The sequence below is a fragment of the Sminthopsis crassicaudata genome, chromosome 1, assembly GCF_048593235.1.
Source record: "Sminthopsis crassicaudata isolate SCR6 chromosome 1, ASM4859323v1, whole genome shotgun sequence".
NCBI classification, from domain to species: Eukaryota; Metazoa; Chordata; class Mammalia; order Dasyuromorphia; family Dasyuridae; genus Sminthopsis; species Sminthopsis crassicaudata.
This window is the reverse complement of record NC_133617.1, coordinates 114,430,228-114,452,279: the sequence shown is the minus strand read 5'-3', so window position 1 is coordinate 114,452,279 and position 22,052 is coordinate 114,430,228. Positions and strand designations below refer to the sequence as shown.

Sequence of the window (22,052 nt, the reverse complement as noted above, 5' to 3'; positions counted from 1 at the left end):
GAAGTTCAGGGGTTTGACATAACTTGGATTTCTTACTGAACAGAGCAAGATAGGGCTACCCATGATTTTCACAGAGGGTGACCCCACTCAGTGAGTGCCCTTCTCTGCTTGTCTCAGAGAGTAATCTTATCAGTATTTCAGTATTTCTCTGCTGACCATATCCAGTATGGACCTAGAGTCAAGTAGACCGGATTTCAAATACTCCTAGCTGTGTGACTTTAGGCAAGTTTCTTAACCTCTCTGTGCCTCACTTACCTCATCTGTAAAATTGAAATTAATAACTGCCTCTCAGTTGTGAGTTGTCGTTAGGATAATATTTATGTAGGATGCATTTATGTAAAGTATAAAGTGTAGGATGTATTTATGTAAAGTGCATTGCAAATATTAAAAAGTTATATAAATACTATTATTAGCTGCTTCCCATGGCTAGAATGTTTTCCCTTCTCATCTCTGTCATTTGGCTTCCTTGACTTCCTTTAGCTAAATAAGATTATCTCAAGTTTATCTTGTATAGTTCTGTTTGTATGCCGTTTTCTTGCAGATTGTCTCCCCCATTAAAAAATATTCTCAATAAAGTTAAATAAATTTAGATAAGAAAATATTGATTAAATAAAAGGGAGAAATTGTTCAGTGTGATAGAGAAAGCACTGGATTTGGAGTTAGAAAGACTTGGGTTCAAATACTGCCTTGTTAGCTTAGTATGTGGATAACCAAGCTAACTTCTTCAGTGCTCAGTTTCTTCATCTGTAAAATGAAAGTGTTGGACTCATTGACCTACTTCTCAGCCCTAAATCTGTAATCCTGTGAATGGAATTGAATTAAATATCACCCTTTGGTATCATGAATTTTTTTTTCCACTCTGATTTACCATTAGTGGTATGTTCCATGCATGGAATCTACAGCATTCCAGCTCCATAAATCACACTTTTTCCTAATTGCACCACTTACATAAAACTTGGACTCCAAACATCGAGCCAATCATCTATGAAGGAAAAACAAAAGGGGTCTTTGGAACTCAGACTCTGGATGACAAAAGTTGTATCCTTGCCACAAGAGAAAAGCAATTCAACAGAGTCCTCTCTGTGGTCCATTTCCAGCAATAACAGACAAAAGGCAAATTTACAGCAGTCAATCATCAAAGGGATTCTTTGTAAGGGCAGTAGAACAGAAATACTTGCTTTTGTTTGAACCTAGCAGCCTATAAAGGATTACTTAGTTGATTTGCAAACTGCCCACTCATCAAACAATTTAACTGTGTTGAAATGGACTCTGTTAAAGGGGGAATTGGAGGTTCAGGTTTATTTCTTTGAGGAATGAAGCTTCTCTCTCCATCCTCTGTGAGACATAACATTAAATTCATTTCTCAAGCTGTGGCATGTGTAAATTACAAATTAGGATGTTTATGCCCAAATTTTTTTGTAATAAATAGGCATAAGCTGAAAAGGGAGAAAAATCCAATACTTATTTCTTTATTTTCTGCTTTAAAAGGGGGGGGATAGAAGGGGGTGGAGGTAGAGGAAATAAGCAAATATCTGGTTACTCCAGATGGAAAAATGTGTATTTGAGAAGGTTCAGCAGCTACAAAAAACCAAAAACCTATGGTTCTTTGGATCCTTACTGAATTTGAAATGAGTCTCCACGTACTGGTTATTTTAGACAACTCTAGAGATTTAGCTCATGCTTCCTTCTCCTCTGACAAATTCTTTTCAGAGACATTTGGGTGGAGCAAAGATGAATAGGTTTTAGAGGGAGAGTAACTACTGTATTGAATTCACACATTCTTAGATGGAAAACAACTTGCAAAAGAAATCTCAGCAGGCAAGATTTTATAAGGAATGGCTGGGACTGAAATAAGAAGTAGGTCTTAACTTAGCTGTCAAAATACATATGGATAGAAACAGACAGTTCATATACCATGTCTTTGACACTGGCCATGAATTTTATTTTGCTTCTTTATCCTACTCTGGTAGCTAAGAACATAAGAACAACACCAGTTAGGGCAGTACCCTCCAGGGGTTCTCAAACCGACACGATTCTGGCAAATGGGCTGAGGGGCGGAGACAGAGTGTGAGCTTTTGTTTTTACTGTAGTCTGGCCCTCCCACAGTCTGAGGGACAGTGAACTGGCCCCTATTTAAAAAGTTTGAGGACCACTAGGGCCCTAGACATTTGTGAGCCTGTGACAAAACAATATTTCTTAGTCTCCCTTTCCCACACCCCAATTCTCTTTCATTTCCAGACATATTAAGCATCTATTTTATGTCTAGCATTGTGCTATGTATTCTGGGAAATATAAGAACAGGGACCAGACCAGTTATTTCAGTGGTATGTGGGAAATACCCAATAAGGATCTCTCACTTTACCAATGCAGGGCTATATTTACTCTGTAATATATAGCCTTAAGGACTTGCCTGGGGCAGAGGAATTAGGGGACTTGTCCAAGATCACACTGGTAGTATATGTCAATAAGAGACTTGTACCCATGTCTTCATGCCTTTGAGCTCAGTTCTCGATTACATTAATTTCCTGCTTAAATATTATGCCATATCTTTAGGGAAAATAACAAGAAATGTTTATTAATCATGAATTATGTATGACATTTCTAAACATGTTCAATTTGCAAGAAAAAAACACTAAAATAGAGCTCTGAACCAATTGTACTTTATTAAAGGGTCCATGGCCCTCTCTAATGAAGTGGACCTCAGATCTTCCTCACAGATGTGATTTAGGAGGGTAATTTCTAGTTCCGATAATGAGATTGATATAGACACCAAATTTGGGGTTCAGTCATGTGATAAATTCACAATATCCATTCTCTGGCAAAAAGTAGGGTGTTTTTTTGTTGTTGTTTTTTTTTAGGGGAAGAGATTACAGACAAAATCAAGAGATACAATAGATACTAGGAATGATAAATATGAAATAGAGTTGGTAAGGAAAAGGAGTCTTAATAATTGATGATTTCCCTAGTGAAAGTCACAATTAACCAGGAAAAAGGGAATACTCTATAAGATTGGAGCATGCCTTTGGATGGTTAAATCCTTTTAGTTAACTATAAGAAGGAGAAAGAATAGAAGCATGGTGGGGCATGAGAAGAGAGACCATATGACATTGAGGAGAGGTAAGGAGAAAGGAAAGACACCACAAGGCAGCGAGTTGTGGCAGGACCAACCTAAAGAGGGTCAGAAAAGATGACTTGAACCATGGACAGATTTCTAGGGGAAATTTAACCTCAGAGGTTTGATATAACTTGGATTGCTGACTGGACTATTCCTGGTATACTCCTACTCCATGAAATATTTTCTTTCTCTTGGTTAACTGAATTCCACTAGGGAACTTATCTTTCCCATCATTACTTGTTAAAACCCCTTTCCTTGCTAACCATATGATCTCCCAAATCAATTTCACATTTACCATTCCTGGTGTCTACTGTATCTCTTCATTGTCTATAGCCTCTCTCCTAAATAAGCCTATCTTTTGCCAAAGAGAATGGCCATTGTGGATTCATCACATGACTGAACCCTACCATTTGGTACCAGAATACTAATCTCAGCAATTGGTGCTGTACTCCCAAAAAGGTGGGGTAACCCACCACAGAAAGAGCGTGGGACTGTGAGTCTAAACTGATAGTTTTATAGTGCTTGAAACACAAATAATACTGGTAGAACAGGTATTAACTGCATAGATTAACCAGGAGAAATGAAGTAGGATTATTGCATGGATTGTCAGGCTAAATCCTAAAAGGAATTAGCACCTAAAAGAGTTACTTAACTATTAGGAGAAAGATATCATGAGGCACAGGGGAGGGGGGAGGGGAAAGACACCAGAGGCAGAGTGCTGTGACAGGCTTTACCCAAAAGGAGTCCAGGAAAGGTCCTGTGAGCCATGGACAGTTTTATAGGGGAAATGTGGATCCTTGAGTTTGATATAACTTGGATGCAGCAAAGTGGAGTCACCCATGACCTCTACTGTTATCTGCTGCTCTTGTGGTTTCCAGAATCCAGACACCAATATCTGGAATTGTTATCTCTTCTTGTGAGTACATGGGGATAATACAAGGAAACTGAGAAGTAGTTGCATTGTCTGATCTCCCCACTGAGAGGCCGTTGCATTGTCTGACCTCTCTCCTCTTCTCTCTGCCTCCAGTTTATTTCATTCCCAGTCCACAAGCAACACCTGTGCCAGTAAAGACTATAAAAGCTGCCACGAAACTCCCTCAAGTCTCATCATCCACAGCTGTGGAGGCTTTTGGTTCACCCAGGCATGGTCCTTAACACTCCACAGAGGGTGGGACCAATCCCATTCAGTACCCTTTCCTGTTTGCCTCAGTAATTTTTAGCAGTACTTTAGGCTTTCTCTACCAACCTCACTTATTAACCCAGCACCTCATCATCACCACTGAAATTAGGTGGCTACAAATAGTATTCCTTTTCCTTATTCCTTTTCTAAAGGTAGATGTAGAAAGATAAATATTTTGCCCAAGGTCATATAATTAGGCAATTGTTGTTCAGTTGTGTCTAACTCTTCATGATCCCATGGACAGTATGTTGTACAGTGTTATGAGTTTTGCCCAGGTTCAAACAGCTAGTAAGTGTCTGAAGCTGGATGCTCAATCTATTATCTTCTAAATGACATTTTAAAGCCACATTTACAATTTAAAAGGTTAGCATTCAACTAAAACAATTATATTGCAAATATTTTCATTTTATACTTCCCTAATACATGTTAGAAGAAAATAATATAAAGGTCTTTGCAAAATTCTTAAAGTTAAAAATCAAGATTTTAAAGAAAATACAGCTTTAAAAATAAGTATATGAAATAGGAATTATCCACAAAATGAAAGTATTTTACATGATTATATCTCTTAGTAATTGACTATAGCTAACAAGAGGGTGTGTTGTGTTTTGTGCACCTGTATTATTAATGAGATCACAAATCCCCTGGAATATTGGCATACAAACAAAAATATATCATAGGTATCCATAGAAAATAAGTTGGGTGTACAAACACTGCTTGGATGAATAATGCCATTGGTCATTTGCTTCCTCTTAGTGAAAGGGCTGTTCAGAATATTGGGATGAAGTATTTACTCACCTAGTTCAAACTGTGATACAGGGATATGTGTATGTATTCCGAGATTTCAAATCTCCAATGGATCAATGATCTCTATTATCTGAATATTTCCTCCAGGCATAATATCACAACCCATCCTTGCCTGACATAGCAAATATTTCTATGTTCACTTTCTTTGAAATAATAAGACGTTAGAACATTTATTTGATGTATAATCAGGAATATATACTCAAATAAGAGAGAAAAATCTCTGAATGAATGCAGAGGACTCAAAAAATTCCAGCACTACAGATACCTATAAAAATATGAAGTGTATAGAAAAGAAGCATTTTCTACTTCATTCTATGTAAATCAGAAGAGACAGCCTATGTGGCATTTTTAAATAGCAGGTTTGACTTCATTGAACACATATAAAAATATTGTAAATCAAGTCAGATGGTGAATTGGCAAATAATTCTGCAGTCTTTCCAAACACTTATCTATTGTATATTTCTCCCTCATGATACATTTCAACTACTGATATATATATATTTTATCATTTAAGATGGTTGGGTGGATTATTTATATTGTTAAAAAATATATTTTATCATTTGAGATGGTTGGGTGGATTATTTATATTGTTAAAAAAAAAAGCCTCAAGAAAGAATGATGTATTTTAGAATTGTTAAACATAAATTAGAAATTATTAAACCTAAAATGCTTTAGGCCAAGATAAACTGAATGCTCTATACCAAGATAAATAACCCAACCTCTTCATGCAGGAAGCTTTCACATACTTAATAGGGTCCATCTGATGTTGTCTTCAAGTGGGCCCCAAATGTTCTCAGACAAAGCAGCATCCTTAGGTTAATCCAAAGTATTATATCTTTAGCCATAAGACTTGGTTTATTAAAAAAGAAACCAGAAGAAAAATTGAGCCGTAGTTTTGAGGATTAATAGTGCTCAGATTTTATACTCACAATCTGTCTCTTGCCAGGAGCTTTCTCAATAGGGTTCTTTAACATATTAAAATAATGTTCTCTTAGAAATGGTTGGAAATAAACTAATGATCTATTTCTATACCACCATGATGAGGATCCATCTTGACACAATTCTTGGCTTTACAATGACACCTACGTAATGAAGGATTCCATTGTGTTAGAAAGATGTGAGAGGCCTTATTCACTAAATTGCATTGAAACATCAATTTTCATTGCATGTCTCCTTCCTTGTTTTTTTTTTTTTATTTGTCTATATTAATAAGTAGGAGGTGACTTGAAACATTTGTTGTTTAGTCATTTTTCAGACATGTCTGATTCTTCATAATCCGATTTTGGGTTTTCTTAGCAAAGATACTGGAATGCTTTGTTATTTCCTTTTTCAGCTCATTTTACAGATGAGGAAATTGAGGCAAACAGGGTTAAGTGACTTGTCCAAAATCATAAAGCTAGTAAATGTCTGAGACTGGATTCGTACTCAAGTCTTCCTGATTTGAAGACCAGAGTTCTACTCACTGTGTTATCTAGCTATCCATCTTCATTTGTAAAAAGGGGATAATAGCACCCATCTTTAAGGTTGTTGTGAACATACTTATATAGTACAGTGCCTGGAACATAATAAACATCATATAAATATTAGCTATAAAAACAAAGTAAGGAATTAAGAGGTTCTAGTAATTGTTAAGGGCAAGAAGATAAAAAGGGTTATTTGCCAAGAAACAAACCTATGATTTTATCTCTCAACTCCTTTTATTTTAGTTCTAGATTGTAGAGGACTGGAACTCTAAGAAAAGTATACTTGAAGCAAAGATACTTATAATAGGGTGTTTACTCAGTGTGATTGATGACAAAATGGTTCTCTCCTTCACATATACTTTGTACTTAGTGTAATATGGTGATGTAATGGTTCTACAGTTGGCACATGCTCAGTGTGCTGTAGTGATGTAATTGTACTAAGGTATTTAAGGGCTGAGAGGACTGGAAAAAAGAGTGTGTGAACTTGAGCTTGGACTCAGACTCCAGACTCCGTCCTTGACCACCCTCATGGGGTTCTCCTGACTTCATCACTTTTCCACCTAAGACCAAGGCCCATCCAGAGATCCTCAAAAAAAACTAGTCTGGATACTATACTAGATTATGTTTTCTCTCTTTATATAGGAAAAATTATATAAAGTGAATATTGGAAATGAATATAGGATGAAGATTAATAAGATTCACTTATTAAACTTTTTCTTATGTTCTTAATAGAGTTGAATGGAGTGAGGGATGACAGTATAATGAATATTGGTAATATGTTCTGAGAGTAAGAATATACATATATATATACTCGTACATATAAGTGGAGATAACTACATAAGTTACTATAGAAATATTGCTGTAGAATTTTTCAAACTAATCTAGTTATGAAATATTTGGGGCTTGAAATATAATGATAGAATCTGTAAATATCAGTTCAGTTAGCCTGGAAGTATGAAATATATCTGTGACTATGGGAAGAGTGTGGAGAAATTTTTGAAGGAAAAAATTAAAATATTTGGCATTTTTTAATAGATTTTTGACATTATAATTAATCATTTTATATCCAGCATTTTATAGTAGAAATATAGGAGACATAGAAATGTTCTCATTTTCACATAAAAGAGAGTACATTTTGGAGATATGCTGCTTTATCTACTTTTGTATTTACAAATATATGGCTGTTACTTAATATAAAAGTAGTTATGATCATAATTTTTCTTATTTAAAAATGTTTCTGGGTTTTTTTTTTCTTTTTTGGTTAATTTTAGTTCCAGCTACAAATGTTTGACATTGTTTGCTCTACTTCATGGGCCAACAGAGACAAATGCTGCGAACTCCCAGGACTGGTAGGAATTTTATGTTTATTGTCTATTGCATTTTTTAAAAATCATATTCATTTTGCTCTTTAGGTAATGTTTATTCTCTGTGTAATCTACCCTTTCTATTTCTGTAAGAATATAATGTGAATTTGAATTCAATTTATTTATTGTTGGGGAAAAACTGTCATAAGAATTGGGTCTCTGTGACTAGTTATTGTCCTTCATTCTTGAAGAGAACTAAGATAACATCATTATGTTGGAGACAAGTGTGTCCATCTGTGTCTACAGTGTGTCTAACTGTGGCTGATCAAACCAATGTGAGCACTCGACCACAGATCAAGCACAAATGGTCCACATAGATTAGTGACTACTTAACAGCCAAAGGGCATGGCAAAAAATACTTTTAAATAATAAAGATGGGTTGAGGATGTTTTCTGGACTACTTAACACTAAGTAGCTTCAAGTGAGGTTTTTGTTCACATGTTTCTGCCCAGAACTGATTCTTCTCTTTCAAAAGCCTCTGTTTCAATATCTCTAGCCCTACCAGGGCAATTTAGTGCAGTTTACCAAACCAAAATTTAACTTGAAATGGAATCTCTGGTTGCTCACTGAATGCTAGAAAAACCCTATAGGATTTTATGCTATTAACTCTGTATTACCCATGGGAAACTAAGATTAAAATATATGATTTACTCATTAAAAACACTGTGTAATTTTTCAAAAATGATCTAACCAACTTTCTTCTGTTCTAGGTTTGCCTCTTTGTCTATGGTACATGGCTGAATTTTAGCCATCTTTAGAGACATCTTAAAGATCTTAGATCTTTGCCATTATTACCATCAAATATCATTCAGATAGGACTATATCTATCTATCTATATTTATATATCTATATCTATACATCTATATGTATATCTATATCTATCTATATCTATCTATCTATCTATATCTATCTATCTATCTATCTATCTATCTATCTATCTATCTATATATATATATATATATATATATATATACAAACACACATATGTGCGTGGCTTCTAATGGATAACACTGTGAATAGATTCATGCCCTACCTTTTAGAAGCAAATGTTCTCAAATGGATTGTTAGACAATAGTAATGGGTTTGTTCATCAAGACCTGATAAGTATAGAGAAATGGATGTGATGAAGAAGTTGTACATAAAAAGGAAAACATCATAATTGTTTGAGGGCACCAATGTCCTTCCAAGCACCAAGATTTACAACCTAGGAATCATACCTGAATCCGTGGCTCTCCATTGCATCTAGGACAAACGCTTCACTTTGCCATGAAAAACTCTTCTTTTTCTTACTTCAGGCTACCTTTCTAGACTTTTTTTTCTCCTTCACATTATTCCTCTTTATATACTTTATAACCCAACCGACCTATATTTATAATTGTTCAGTGGGTTATGGCTTCTTATGATCCTATTTGAGATTTTTATTGGCAAAGATACTGGAGTGGTTTGCCATTTCTTTCTCCAGTTTATTTTACAGATGAGGAAACTGAGGCAAAGAGAGATAAATGATTGCCTGGGATTACACAATTAGTAAGTGTGTGAGGCCAGATTTGAATTTAGAAAAGGGAATCTTTCAACTGGAGTCCCGACCTTTTATCCACTGTGCTGGCACTATAGCTGGCACTGACTTCCTTTCCCTAAAAACAACTCACAATCTTTTGCTTATAAATCTTTGCATAGACTTTTCTCTTGCCTCTAAATCTTAGAATCCTGAGCTTTCATCAAGCTTCCACCTTCTACATGAATTTTTCCTGAACCCCATGTTGTTAGCATTCTATCTGCAGAACATCTCACATTTAATGAGCTATTTACCTTTTCAATCCTCAGGAGAATATTTTAAATTTTATCTCCTCAACTTTCAATGTTTACATAACATATGCATTTTTTAGTACTCCCCTTAATATAAATCTGCATTCCAGTCCATCTGTTCTCACCCTGCTCTCTTCTTTCTCCAGGCCTTTGCTTGTAGTTCTCCTTATATTAGGGATAGATTTCACCCATTCTCCATTTCTGTCTATTGAAGCCTGTCTCCTTCAAAGTAAAATGCAGACACCACAATTTCATGGAGTCTTCTCTGGCTCTCCATGCAAAAGTGATATGTCCCTCCTATTTTTTTTCAATTATTTTAACTGGTTTTCTTTTTCTCTATCATATTTTACCTTGCACTTTCTGGCTCAGGTGTATGTTGTATCTGTTCCTCAATGCTAAGCATGTAACTTCCTTAAGGGGACAGGATATGTGCCAATTTTCACTTTTTTCTCTTATCACCTAGCACAATAGTTAACATAAAGAAGATGCTTAAAAGAGTAGACTTTTTTTAAAAAATTTAAAAAAAAAACAAAGTTAGTAAGTCAACAAACATTAACAACTTAAGGGAAAGACACGACTAAAACCTGAGGTTACAAATAAAAGCAAAAGCAAAAAAAAGTATAGAAAATTGTCTAGCATATTAATTATTTATTGAAATAATTATTTATTTATTGAAAATCATTAATTTAAAATCTTTAAAAATGTTTCCCTGGGTTAGAAAAACTACTGACAGAGGACATTTATTAATATTTGGCTATTTCTTTTTTTTAACAGAGGGATGAGGAAAATTGCCCAGCTCTTCCACATTCTTGTTCCTGTTCTGAAATCAGCAAAGGAGCTTCAGGACCTGCTGGCCCACCTGTAAGTATCGAATAAATGTTGGTTTTCCTCAAGAAGAAGAAAGATCCATTTACATTGGAAACCATTTCTTTCTAAGCCCCAGGCCTTGTTTTCTGACTGAATGTTTCCAATATGAACATTCATATTGTAACTATAAAACTCTCTGCCTGTTCTAAACCTAATTTATATTTGCCCAAGGTGGTATTTGAGCTACATTAAATATTTCCTAATTAAGGATGAAGAAACTCATCTCTCTGTCATGCATTTTCTTTCTTTCCCTTTTTTTTAATTGGACAAAGTTGAAATACTATTTCAAATGTAATGGTTTTTTTTCCTTTTTACTCCTATATAGCAATATATTCTAAGGCATCAGTGGATCTGTGAGATTGAGCCTCTTATAGGCACTTTTTCTGTTGATGCATATTGCAACCCATTCATTCCTTCTTCACCTATACATTTTTTGCCCATGTTTCCTCTGGATCATCCACTGAAATACTAAAGGCCTTCCATCCAGATTGTCTTATATATCATGACTATTATAATTTTAGGGCTGTACATTTAGTGCTCTTGTCATATGACTATCCCACCTCTTTTTCCAATCATATTTCCTTAGTGATATCAGTAATGCCACAGAAGAGACAGAATAGAATAAAGTGGATAAAGAGTTGGCCTTGGATACAGGAATCTCTGTGTTAAAAACAAAACAAAAAACTACTGACACACGCAGGTTGTGTGACCCTAGTTGAGTCCCTTAACCTTATATTGCTCTACATAAATATTTTGGCATGGGTCTTTTCTTCATCTCAGAGGTCTCAGTATTAGTAAAATTCTATAGTCACTTTGCCTTGCGCCAGACTTATGAGTAGATATATGTCCATATTATTAGACATATGCTACAGAATGCTTGTATTTACCATGTGTATTTTTATTGTTCTTTGAATCACCTACAACTTTAATTAATGGAGATTGTGACATTCCAGGTTTCTTAATCATGTAACATCACCTGGGGAACATTTGCGTTCAAAAAAATATTGGCTTTATGCCAAGCATTGAGAGTATTAAAATACAAGAGTTTCCCACAAGCAATCCAGAAATGTAGGTGTTAAAAATATTGTATATCAGATAAAACACTGAGCCAGAAGTTAGGAAGACTCACTTTTTTAAGTTCAAATCTGGCCTCAGACAGTCACTAGCTATTTGATGTTTGTTTCAGTTCCTTTTCTGTAAAATTAACTGGAAAAGGAAATAGCAGATTATTCTAACAACATCTTTGCCAAGAAAAACTCAAATGGGATTATGAAGAGTCAGGCACAATTGAAAATGATTGAACACAAAAATATTGCTGATGAAAAAAATGTAGAATTTTAGAAAATTTTAGTATTAATTGCTTATGTTGACTTGCTTCTTTACATGTTTGGGGATGGCTACTAGACCTTTTTCATTGATAAAAAATAATTCCTAAATGAGGGGATTTCCTCTACCCATTTAGGTCAGCACCTTTTCTACTGCTGGCATTCTGAGAGTTACCTAGAACAGACATGTAAAATGTGCTACTTACAACACTCAAATGTGGGAACCAAATTAAAATATAATTGACAAATATTTAGCAAAATAAATAAAAATATAATAAAATATAGACATTGGTCTTCCAAGTCAACATATGTCCAGCAGAAATCCCATGTACTGTTTAGTGGTACCCATTTCTCTTTGACACAGAGTAAAAAAGGATTAATTGACTTGTCAAGACTCACACAGCCAAAAAAGTATCACAATCAGGATGTGAATACAGCTATTGCTGACTTTCAGGCCAGTTCTCTAGCAATACCTCTTCACTGTTTTATATACAAACCCCATTTGATCTTCACAATCCTATGAGGTGGATGGGTATTACAGGTATTGTTATCTCCCATATTACAGTTCTCTGAAGCTCAAAAATTAAGTGCTTTGCTTGTGGAATTATTAAAAACACTATGCTATTTCCAGACACTATCTTTTTCTTTCTGTTTTGAGCTCAACTCATTGCCTGAGCAAAATATATTTACTGATGCATTATTTTGAGGATGACCATTCAGCTGCTTGTCATAATTCTATACATTAAACATTAAGCATTGAATTATTTTTCATATAGTTTTTCTTATAATGGATTATTAGGCTTATCTCTTTTAAGTAATCTTGGGTCTCATTGGGGAAATCCTGTAGTGCTCTGAAGTTTAAGGCAAGCACTAGATCATCCTACAATATGATCAGCGAACAGGAGCATATGAAGAACTTCAATATATTTGGAATCATCTTTATAGAATTAGAAGGGACCTTATGGGTTATTGAATCCAATATTCTTATTTTACATATAGGGAATGTGAGGCATAGAAAGTTTGAGTGGAGTTATAAATCTATTAATTATCTGAAACAGTATGTCAAATCAAGTCTTCCCATCCAGATCCAGCACTCGAGGAATTCTTATTCTGTTTACTTTCTACGATACATTTTCCATCACAGTGGTGAATACCTTTGGTGAGCATGAATTTCCCTGTTTTATTCCTCTTTACATATTGTACAAACAAAGGAAACAAGGGAAATTACAACCAAATTTAGAATAATTAGAACCAGAGGGTTTACATCCTTCTTCAAAGATCTTTTTGAAACTTTCCCACTGATGCCATTTTTCACCTTTTCTCAAATTATCAAAGCAAGTATGTATTTCTTTGAGAAGGAGAAAACATCAATAGTTTATTGTCAGAGAACTGCAAGTCTGTTGAAGGGACTTGATGGGACAAGAAAACAGAGTCAGTGTCCATGAATAACTAGTGGAAATCAAAGTCTTATAGGATAATTTTTTTTCTAAGACCTGTCATTTAATGTTTGACTTTCCACTAAGCAGAACTGGCATGTTAGACATTTCCACAGTAGATAACCCAGACTGACAGTTGGCTTGCAGGATAAAAGTTCATTCCAGGTTGGCTCTGATCATATAAATTTCCCTACTTTTTTAAGTTCAACAGAACCTTCTAGAGTTTTTTGGAATGAATCCTGGCAATTCCTTTTTTATCTTTGGCACGAAGGAGCATCTCTTCAACATTAAACATGCAATCCAATTTTCTCCATATTTTATGGCACACATTTACCTATCATTTTCTATTGAAAATAGAAATCCATTCTCTAAATCACCCTGTAGTCTGTAGAGAAACAACAAAGTCATTCCATTCTTCATATTATTTTAAGATTTTCTTCCCATGGCCAAAATCATCCTTCCACATATATGGAGCTAGCCTTGAGCTCCATGAAAACCACATGTCGTTCTAGCAATTTACCACACTAAGGAGCTAAGCCCTAAAGAGATCATGTGCAAGATCAATTTGAGTTGTTCTGTCTGGTCCCAGAGGGCATAACTAAAGAACTGAAATAGATAGAAGCAGTGGATAAGTTATTTATCCCTCATGGGTTGTTAAACAGTTGGTAAAGATTTGCTGGACAGATTTTGGGAATAATCCTTATTTTCCTGAGACCTGCATGAAATACTTCTGAATTTATTTGATTTCTCTATCCCATTTCTTTGCTAGCACTCAAGGGAATCATGCAAGTAACTTATAATATGGAATACTTTAAGATTTAACCATTTTATGTGTGCTGGCATATAAAGGCAGTAAGTACTCCCAAAGTAAGGGAGAGAGAAGTAAAAAAAAAAAAAGAAAATGAAGTCTCAAGGAAGAAAGGAATGACAAATTTCATTTGAAGACTTCGAGAAATAGAAACTTGGAAAAGACAGAATTATCCTATCCAACTCATACTTAAATAGGAATCCCTTTTATTTATTTATTTATTTTTTAATATTCCTGGCATGTAGTCCTTCAGCCTTTGCTTAAGTTATATTCAGGAAAGGAGAACCCATTATATCTAGTTCCACATTGGGCTAATAACTTCTTTGCTATAATTTCTCTTTTTTGTTCATTATTCTGTCTTTGGTACAAAGCAGAAAAAAATTTGATCCCTCTTTTACATGAAAGCCCTTCAAATATTTTTCATATACCATCCTAATTCATCTTCTCTTCCAAAACAATCTCACCAGAACAGAGCAGTTGTTGCAGAAAAATTTGTGGGGGAAAAAAACAAAGTGATTTCCACTGATTAAACTTAACTTTTTGGTTGGTAGCATATATGGTTGCTGGAAAAAATGCTAAAGTAAAAGCTGTATTATGTCATGCATGTAAAAAACTTGTATTCTTGTTTATATTGTCTTTTTCCTCACTTCACTGAAACATTAAATGTTATATCATCATTCATTGAATAGAATTTATTTAGGGTATACCATATGTACCAGCACTATACTTTGCAATGAAGGATATAATAAAAGTATAAAACACAATCCTTTTCTTGAGCTATAGCCCTCAGACATGTTCAAATAATGCAATTATACATTAATATCTTAGGAGGAACCATCCAAATTTAATTGGGGAGAAGTATCTTGGATGTTTGCATTAATGAATATCTAACTCTCTGTGAGATCTATATCATTGGTAAATGAGTGTAAAGACCTATTGATGCTGCCATATCCCATGTCTGGTGAGGTCATCCCTAGGTTTTTTTGCACTGACCAGTGAAAGCCTGGAAAACTGACTACTACTTATAGGGATACACTTTTTTTCTTGGGGAAAGAGATATTAAATGGCAATCATGAAGCATGTGGATCATCATGTTTCTTAGTTTGATAAAAACATAGAGAGCTATCAAAAGTGCCTCGTATAATAACAGAATCCTTAGCAATAAGAAACAATTATTCTTGGAAGTGTAGAGGGCCAGAATTTTGGAGAAATACACTTGAAACAAGGTGTTAACTCAGTGGAATTGATGAGATGATGTTTCTAGTTCACACATATTCAGTATGCTGTAATGATGTAATTTACTAAGGTATATAAGACCAGAGATCAAATTCTGCCTCCGATATTTACTGGGTGAGTCATGGCAAGTCACTTAACCTCTATCTACCTCATTCTTCATCTGTAAAATGGAGCTAATAATAGTACCTGCCTTCCAGAGTTGTTGTGAGGATGAAATGGGATATTTGTACTTTGCAAACCTTAAAACATCACATAAATGCTGGCTATTGTTAATATTAATGATTTTTATTGATAATAAAATCATGAATAATGACCATTTCATGGTCAGGTCCAAAATTTTGTTCTTTAATCTTCTCAAGTTTTACTCTACTCATCTTCTTCTATCCTCCCTAAGATATCATCTCTCTCAACAACAACAACAAAAATTCTTAAAAGATTCATAAAGGATCACCTAATCCAACCTCATTCTAAAAGGCAAAGAACTAGAATTTTAGGTTTCGTGTGTGTGTGTATGTGTGTGTGTGTGCCCATGTGCACTTGTTTTTTAAAGTTGAGTTGGATAATTTCCAATCATAATTATATTGTGTTTTATATGGCATTTCAGATTAGAAATTAAAGGGAAAATATTCCTCTCTCTATTTGCAATAGGTGTATTATATAACTGTCAAATATATCCAAGGTCATTTGCAAAAGCCTGAAAAAGTTTTGGCAGAAAGCCTTCTCAAAATGTGAAATCATCTAAAGGGAGGGGAGAACTGATTTGTGCTGATATTCATCTGTGGATGGTGATGAAGCTTATAACATTAATTCAGTATATTGGCATTTATGAAAAATGGGAATGAGATACTCCATATCATTAAGAAATAAGATTGAAACATATTTTTTTTTGAGGTTGGCCTTTGAGTTGATATTTTACATATGTTTTCCAGGGTGGTCCAGGACTCCGGGGACCAAAGGGTCAGAGAGGTGATCAGGGTCCAAAGGTAACTTGTGTTTATTTTTTTTCCTATGGGAATGGTTTGTGTGTATGTATGTATGTATGTGTGTGTGTGTGTGTGTGTGTGTGTTTTGCTATTCGTTCTATCCAACCTAAAGTTGTCATCGTATGATAAAAAATGAACCTAAAATCAGTCCCTTATTCTTAGAGCCTCCTTTATCCTTACTCCAAAAAGTCATTTATAATCTGGATTAAGTGAAAGCTTTCCAAGTCAAGAATGAGGCTCTCTTGAAAATGGGTTAAAAAAAAAAAGAATGAGGCTCTCTTAAGCCCCATTTTTATTTGATGAATGTTTTTTTCTCAAATTCCTAACTAGCAGACTTTGCCACAATTGTCATAAGAATGGAACTTTAGTTTCTCAGGGGTACTTCCTCCTTCTTATTACTTTCTGCATTCTAGGTCTCTTATTTGAGTCCTGTTCTCTATTTATGCAGTGTTGGACTTACTGTGTGGAGCATTTCCTTTTGAGTTATCTTTCTAGTTTTTGTAAAAATTTGTACCGAAATGTCTTTAGTTACATCTATTTCTCTTCCTATTAGTATATCTGAGTGAATGTTCATTCTGTTAGAAAGCCTTTAGCTTTGGAATGGAACAAAGATAATTGGCTTATTTGGGGAATAAACACACAACCTGACCTTATTACTATGTTCTAAGGAAATGAACTAAAAAGCTATCAATAAATCTTGTAGCTCTTTTTAAGGCTGGTAGCAGACAATTTAGTACTTCCCTTGATTTTTCTTAGGAGTTGGTATCCTACTGTTCCTAAGTCAGAGGTTAGATAGATAGATATATAAGTGGATAGCTATGTAGATGGATAGATAGTTGAATATATATGAGAAATTGACAGACAATTTATAAATAGATGATGTAGATGCAGATATAGATATAAATAACATTTATTAAGCTCTTATTGTGTGCCAGGCACTAAGCTAAGTACTGAATAAACAAATAGAGGGGAAAAAGCCAAAATGATACCTCCCCTCAAGAAGTTCACATTCTAGTGGGTTCTAGTAAGTGAAGAGTGAAAGATGGTACTTGTATAAGGGTATGAAGAGAAACCCCAGGAAGATAAAGTTTAAAAGCTCATCTATCAGTTATTTTAATAAAATTATCAATTGTTTTTTTTTTAAATCCAGTTTTTTTTTTCTAATTACACTGAATTTTATGCTCTTCATTTTGGAGAATTTTTACATGGGCTTAATGTTGAAATCTTTTTTACAATGGTGAGCCGATTTGTGGTTATTTATTTTTTACCATGCCATGGTTTATGCCATGTAGGATATGAGGTACTGAAAGGCAGAGACTGTGTTGTTTTGTTTCCCAAATGAGACACTGAAATGTTGAAAAGAATTTAAAGCCTAGCTCAACTTCCTCCTCACTTTACAAGTGAGAAAACCGAGACTCAAAGGCTTCGAATGATTTGCCCAGTCACAAACATGTTAGAACAAAGATTTGAATCCTCTATCTTTAGACTCCAAATACATCCATTAATCTTCCCATACATGAATGAATTCCCCCTTAGCGTTCAGGTAGTACTTTATTTTTGTGCCTCTCTAATTCAGTTATCAAGGAATGCCATTTCTTACAGAGAATAAAGAATTTTTGTAGAATTGTATGAAAACAAAATACTAGGTTTGGATTCTGAAGATTGGATTTCAAATCCTTGTTCCCTATATGATCTTGGACAAATTGTAGGACATCTCTGGGCTTATTGCCCCATTTGTAAAATGAAGAGGACAAATTAAATAATCTCCAAATATAGGATCCTGTGACATTCTAAATTTTTATGTTTATGTCTTGTTGCTATCTAGCATTGTAAACTCCACAGTGACAGTACTTTATTGAAACTTTGTATCTCTTTTGAGAACCTTGCACATAATAAATGTTTGTAGAATGAGTAAATGGAGAAATTATATATATGTGTAACTCCTGTCAACTTCTTACTGATTTGAATTGAAATTCTAAATTATATGTTTAAAAAACTTATATCAAAAGATTTAATTACCTGCCTAAATGACTTCTCTTTGCTCCCTTCTAGGGACCAGATGGTCCTCGTGGTGAAACAGGTTCCCCAGGACCCCAGGGTCCTCCTGGCCCACAAGGTCCAAGTGGACTTTCCATTCAAGGCATGCCGGTGAGTTGTAAATAAATATTACTGAGATGTCAGATTATTTTAACATTTCAAGGAATAATTAGTAGTGAAATATATGTCTTACTAAGAAAAAACAGTCCTTCAACTCATATTGAAGTATTGGACAGTAATTCATTTTGTATCCATTTTTCTAGCATAATAAGACAATATGCAATAATATATGCACACTGAAAAAATGTGCACAGGAAATCTTGTGAGTATAGGGATAATCAAATGACATCTGCCTAATATATCTTGCCTGTTAAACCAAGTACATAATGGTTACACAGTGATATAAAAATGTAAAATGCTATATAAATATATTCTTATTAATTAGCAGTTTTGATGGTGAAAGACAAAATACATTCCCTCCATGGATTTATGGGTTTTGTCAATTTTCATTGTCATCCAAGTGAATTTCATTTGAATGGCAATACATATAAAATGGTTATTGTTCCCAATAGATTCAAAGAGCTCCATGCTCTGAGAATCTGACTGTATTTCTTCAGAAAGCATTCATGTCACATTGAAACACATTAGATACCACTTACTTATCTCTATATATCTTACCTTACCAGAGGTAATCAACCTTGTTTTGTGTTTGTTTGTGTTTTGAACCCCATTGGCCTTCTGGTAATACTGATGGTTTATTGTTCAGAATAATGTTTTGAATGCATAAAATAAAATCAGAGGGCTAAAAAGAAAGCCAATTTTATTAACATATAATTATTAAAATTCTGTTTATTCATGTCATTTCATTCAAATTTTGTTTATTTATATATACTAGGTTAAGAACTTTGCCTGATAGAAATCAAAATTATAATTACCTATATAAATCAACATTATTATTATAGAAAACACTTGCTATTTGTTAATTTTGAAGCAATAGTTTTTTAAAAATTTGTTTTGTGGCCACATCTAAGAGATATTTTATATGCTCATGACACTGTTGCTCTGGCTACAGTTTTTCATTCTTGGAGTATTCCTCCCATGGATCATACTTTGGAAACTACTCTTTTCCTGTATACATATAATACATTTCAGTTTATGTGCCTTTTTCTCTGCTTTGTATTCTGATGTTTTCTTCACTACAACCCTATTAGATATCCCTACGCTATAGACAAGGAAACTGATTCACAGAGAGGTTAAGTGCATTGTCCATGATCCAGTAATTGTTGAAGGCTACATTTACACCCAAAGCTTACAATTTGAGGTCCAGTTCCAACTATAGGTCCATTTATATGTATAGTACTATACTGTACTGCCTGTCATATGTTTATAGCAGGAAAAACAAATATATGTGTATATATATATGTATATTTAACAATGAAATGATTAGATTCAAAAGATAGCCAGAATTTTAATTGTTTAAATCCCCTTCTGGAAATCTAGGGACTTAGAATAGCAAAGATCTGGTCATTACATCTATATTTCCATGATTACACTGTCCCCTTTTCTGGATTATATTAATGTGTATGATTTTTTTCCCCAAATAGTTGGTATCCTTTCTTCTTTCAGCTATAATGAGGATCTGTTGCTTCATGCCCTCAAAACTGTTTCTGCATATAAACCTTTAAGTTCTATGTTTATGTTGGTATGAGGTAATTTATTTTAATATTTAATGTATGTGTATATTTAATACGGTATGTGCATTATTGGTATGAATATGACCTAATGTTGACTAAGGAAGAATGGTTGGTGGGGAAAAAACAGTATATGAATTGATGAGTGTGTTTAACTTCATGTGGTTTTTGGATCTTCAGGGAACACCAGGTGAAAAAGGAGAGAAGGGAGATCTTGGTTTTCCAGGCCCACAGGTATTCTCTTTAATTCCTTGCTGTCAGCATAAGAAGCTTATATGAAGAAAAGGCAATGGGTTTTAGAAGTGGCTTATGAGTTTGGAAATCAGTTTCTATTTTCAGTACAGTACTACCTTAGCCTAAATTCATTTATCTTAAATTTTTTCTTTCCATGAGTCACACTGAAGTTCCTCACCATAAGTGGGGGCTGGGAAGGAAAGGGAGGCATCTCTCTTCTATGAATTATAGTTATGTGCCCTATTCCAAGTTCTAAAGACCTCCATTTTCATATCACACCTTCTCTGAGGTTTTGAAGTATTTCAGTGAAGCAAGTTAGGAGTGTGATGGGTAATCTTTTTTTCTTTTTTTTGGTCTTTAATCTTTTTAGGGTATTCCAGGGAGTACTGGATCACCAGGACGTGATGGTTCACAAGGCCAGAGGGTAAGAAAATATTCAATATTTTGTAACAATATTGTTTTTCATCAATACTAGTATTTAATTTTCTGGGTAGAAGTCTACTTGAGGCAGGGAAATCTCTTTTCCACTCATAGATTGCTTACTTCTGATTCTGTCCTTTTGCTCAGGCTCTTCTCCAGCCCCAGAAGCACTCCTCTCTCCCTTCTCCAACTATCTATGCCCCCAAACAGTTAAAAACCATCTAAATAGGTTTGATTCTCTTTTTTTTTTTTCAGAATTTAGCCTCTTAAAATTCTTTTAAAAGTATATTTCACAATTCCCAGTTTTCTTAAAATGATGATATAGAACACAAATTAATCATAATTCATTATTCTGAGCATTAATTATGGTACTTTGCTACACAATAGTGATGTCTTCAGGGACCATTTGGATTTAGGGATGAACAATGATACTAAATGACTTCAGATTTCTCTCTCTCTTCCTACTGCCTCATATAGGTCCTGCTGTCTCTAACACTTTGCATTATTTTATGCATAGCTATTTGGATAAAAGCCAAAAGGTATCTTTATCTCTATAACAGGATAAAATATATGGGCTTTATGACAGCAATTACCAGTCAAGGATTTCTTTTTTTTTCTTATTTATTTTTGAGAGATTTCTATGTTCACAGCTATATCTCAGATGGCTAAGTGATTTAATGACAAAAAAAATCTTACCTCTTAATTAGAGGTTTAGACTTGGTCAATGTGTTGACTGGTGTTGCTTGACAATGTTTTTTTTATTACAAGGGAGGGCTTCAATTGGGGGGAGAGGAGAGGACTGAGTCAGTAAGAAGTGGCAAAAATTAGAAACATCTCTGAAATTTTCAGAAGAAAAAAAGACCAAACCAACAAGATAATTGTGTCACTTCCTTATTAAATATATATTTTAATATGTGTTTAATAAATATATAGTTTAATTAATGTCAACTATGGACTGGTGCAAACTTATTGGAGTTGTTGATAATCATTTTTTGGCAGATTTTGAAATTGTTCCTCTAAGAAAACTTAATAGAGCATGAAATTAAATAAATGTTTAATTAAATTTATATTAAATATATACTTTTAAAAGCTACAGAAAAAAAGTCTCATCTTTGGATAAACAAGAATGTTGTTATATATAAATCTTGTCCAGAGCTTAATAAAATGTCTAGATAAAACAACAGCATGTGTGTCCTTCAATACAGTCATTAAATTTATTAATAAAAAGAACAGTAGAGAGAAGGTTGAGTCAGGTCTTTGTTGCTGGCTCATCATAAATTGTC

General features: G+C 34.2%; 1 protein-coding gene across 2 annotated transcripts in view; it reads left to right on the top strand.

Moving 5' to 3' along the window:
* COL14A1 (collagen type XIV alpha 1 chain) overlaps window positions 1-22,052 on the top strand; it is a 254,691-nt gene that overhangs the window by 171,731 nt on the left and 60,908 nt on the right. For both annotated transcript variants that reach the window (XM_074266537.1, XM_074266541.1), the window contains exons 35-40: window positions 7,834-7,911; window positions 10,507-10,593; window positions 16,334-16,387; window positions 18,440-18,535; window positions 20,296-20,349; window positions 20,720-20,773. In XM_074266537.1, the coding sequence (XP_074122638.1) occupies window positions 7,834-7,911; window positions 10,507-10,593; window positions 16,334-16,387; window positions 18,440-18,535; window positions 20,296-20,349; window positions 20,720-20,773 (423 nt within the window). The remainder of the gene's footprint in view (window positions 1-7,833; window positions 7,912-10,506; window positions 10,594-16,333; window positions 16,388-18,439; window positions 18,536-20,295; window positions 20,350-20,719; window positions 20,774-22,052) is intronic.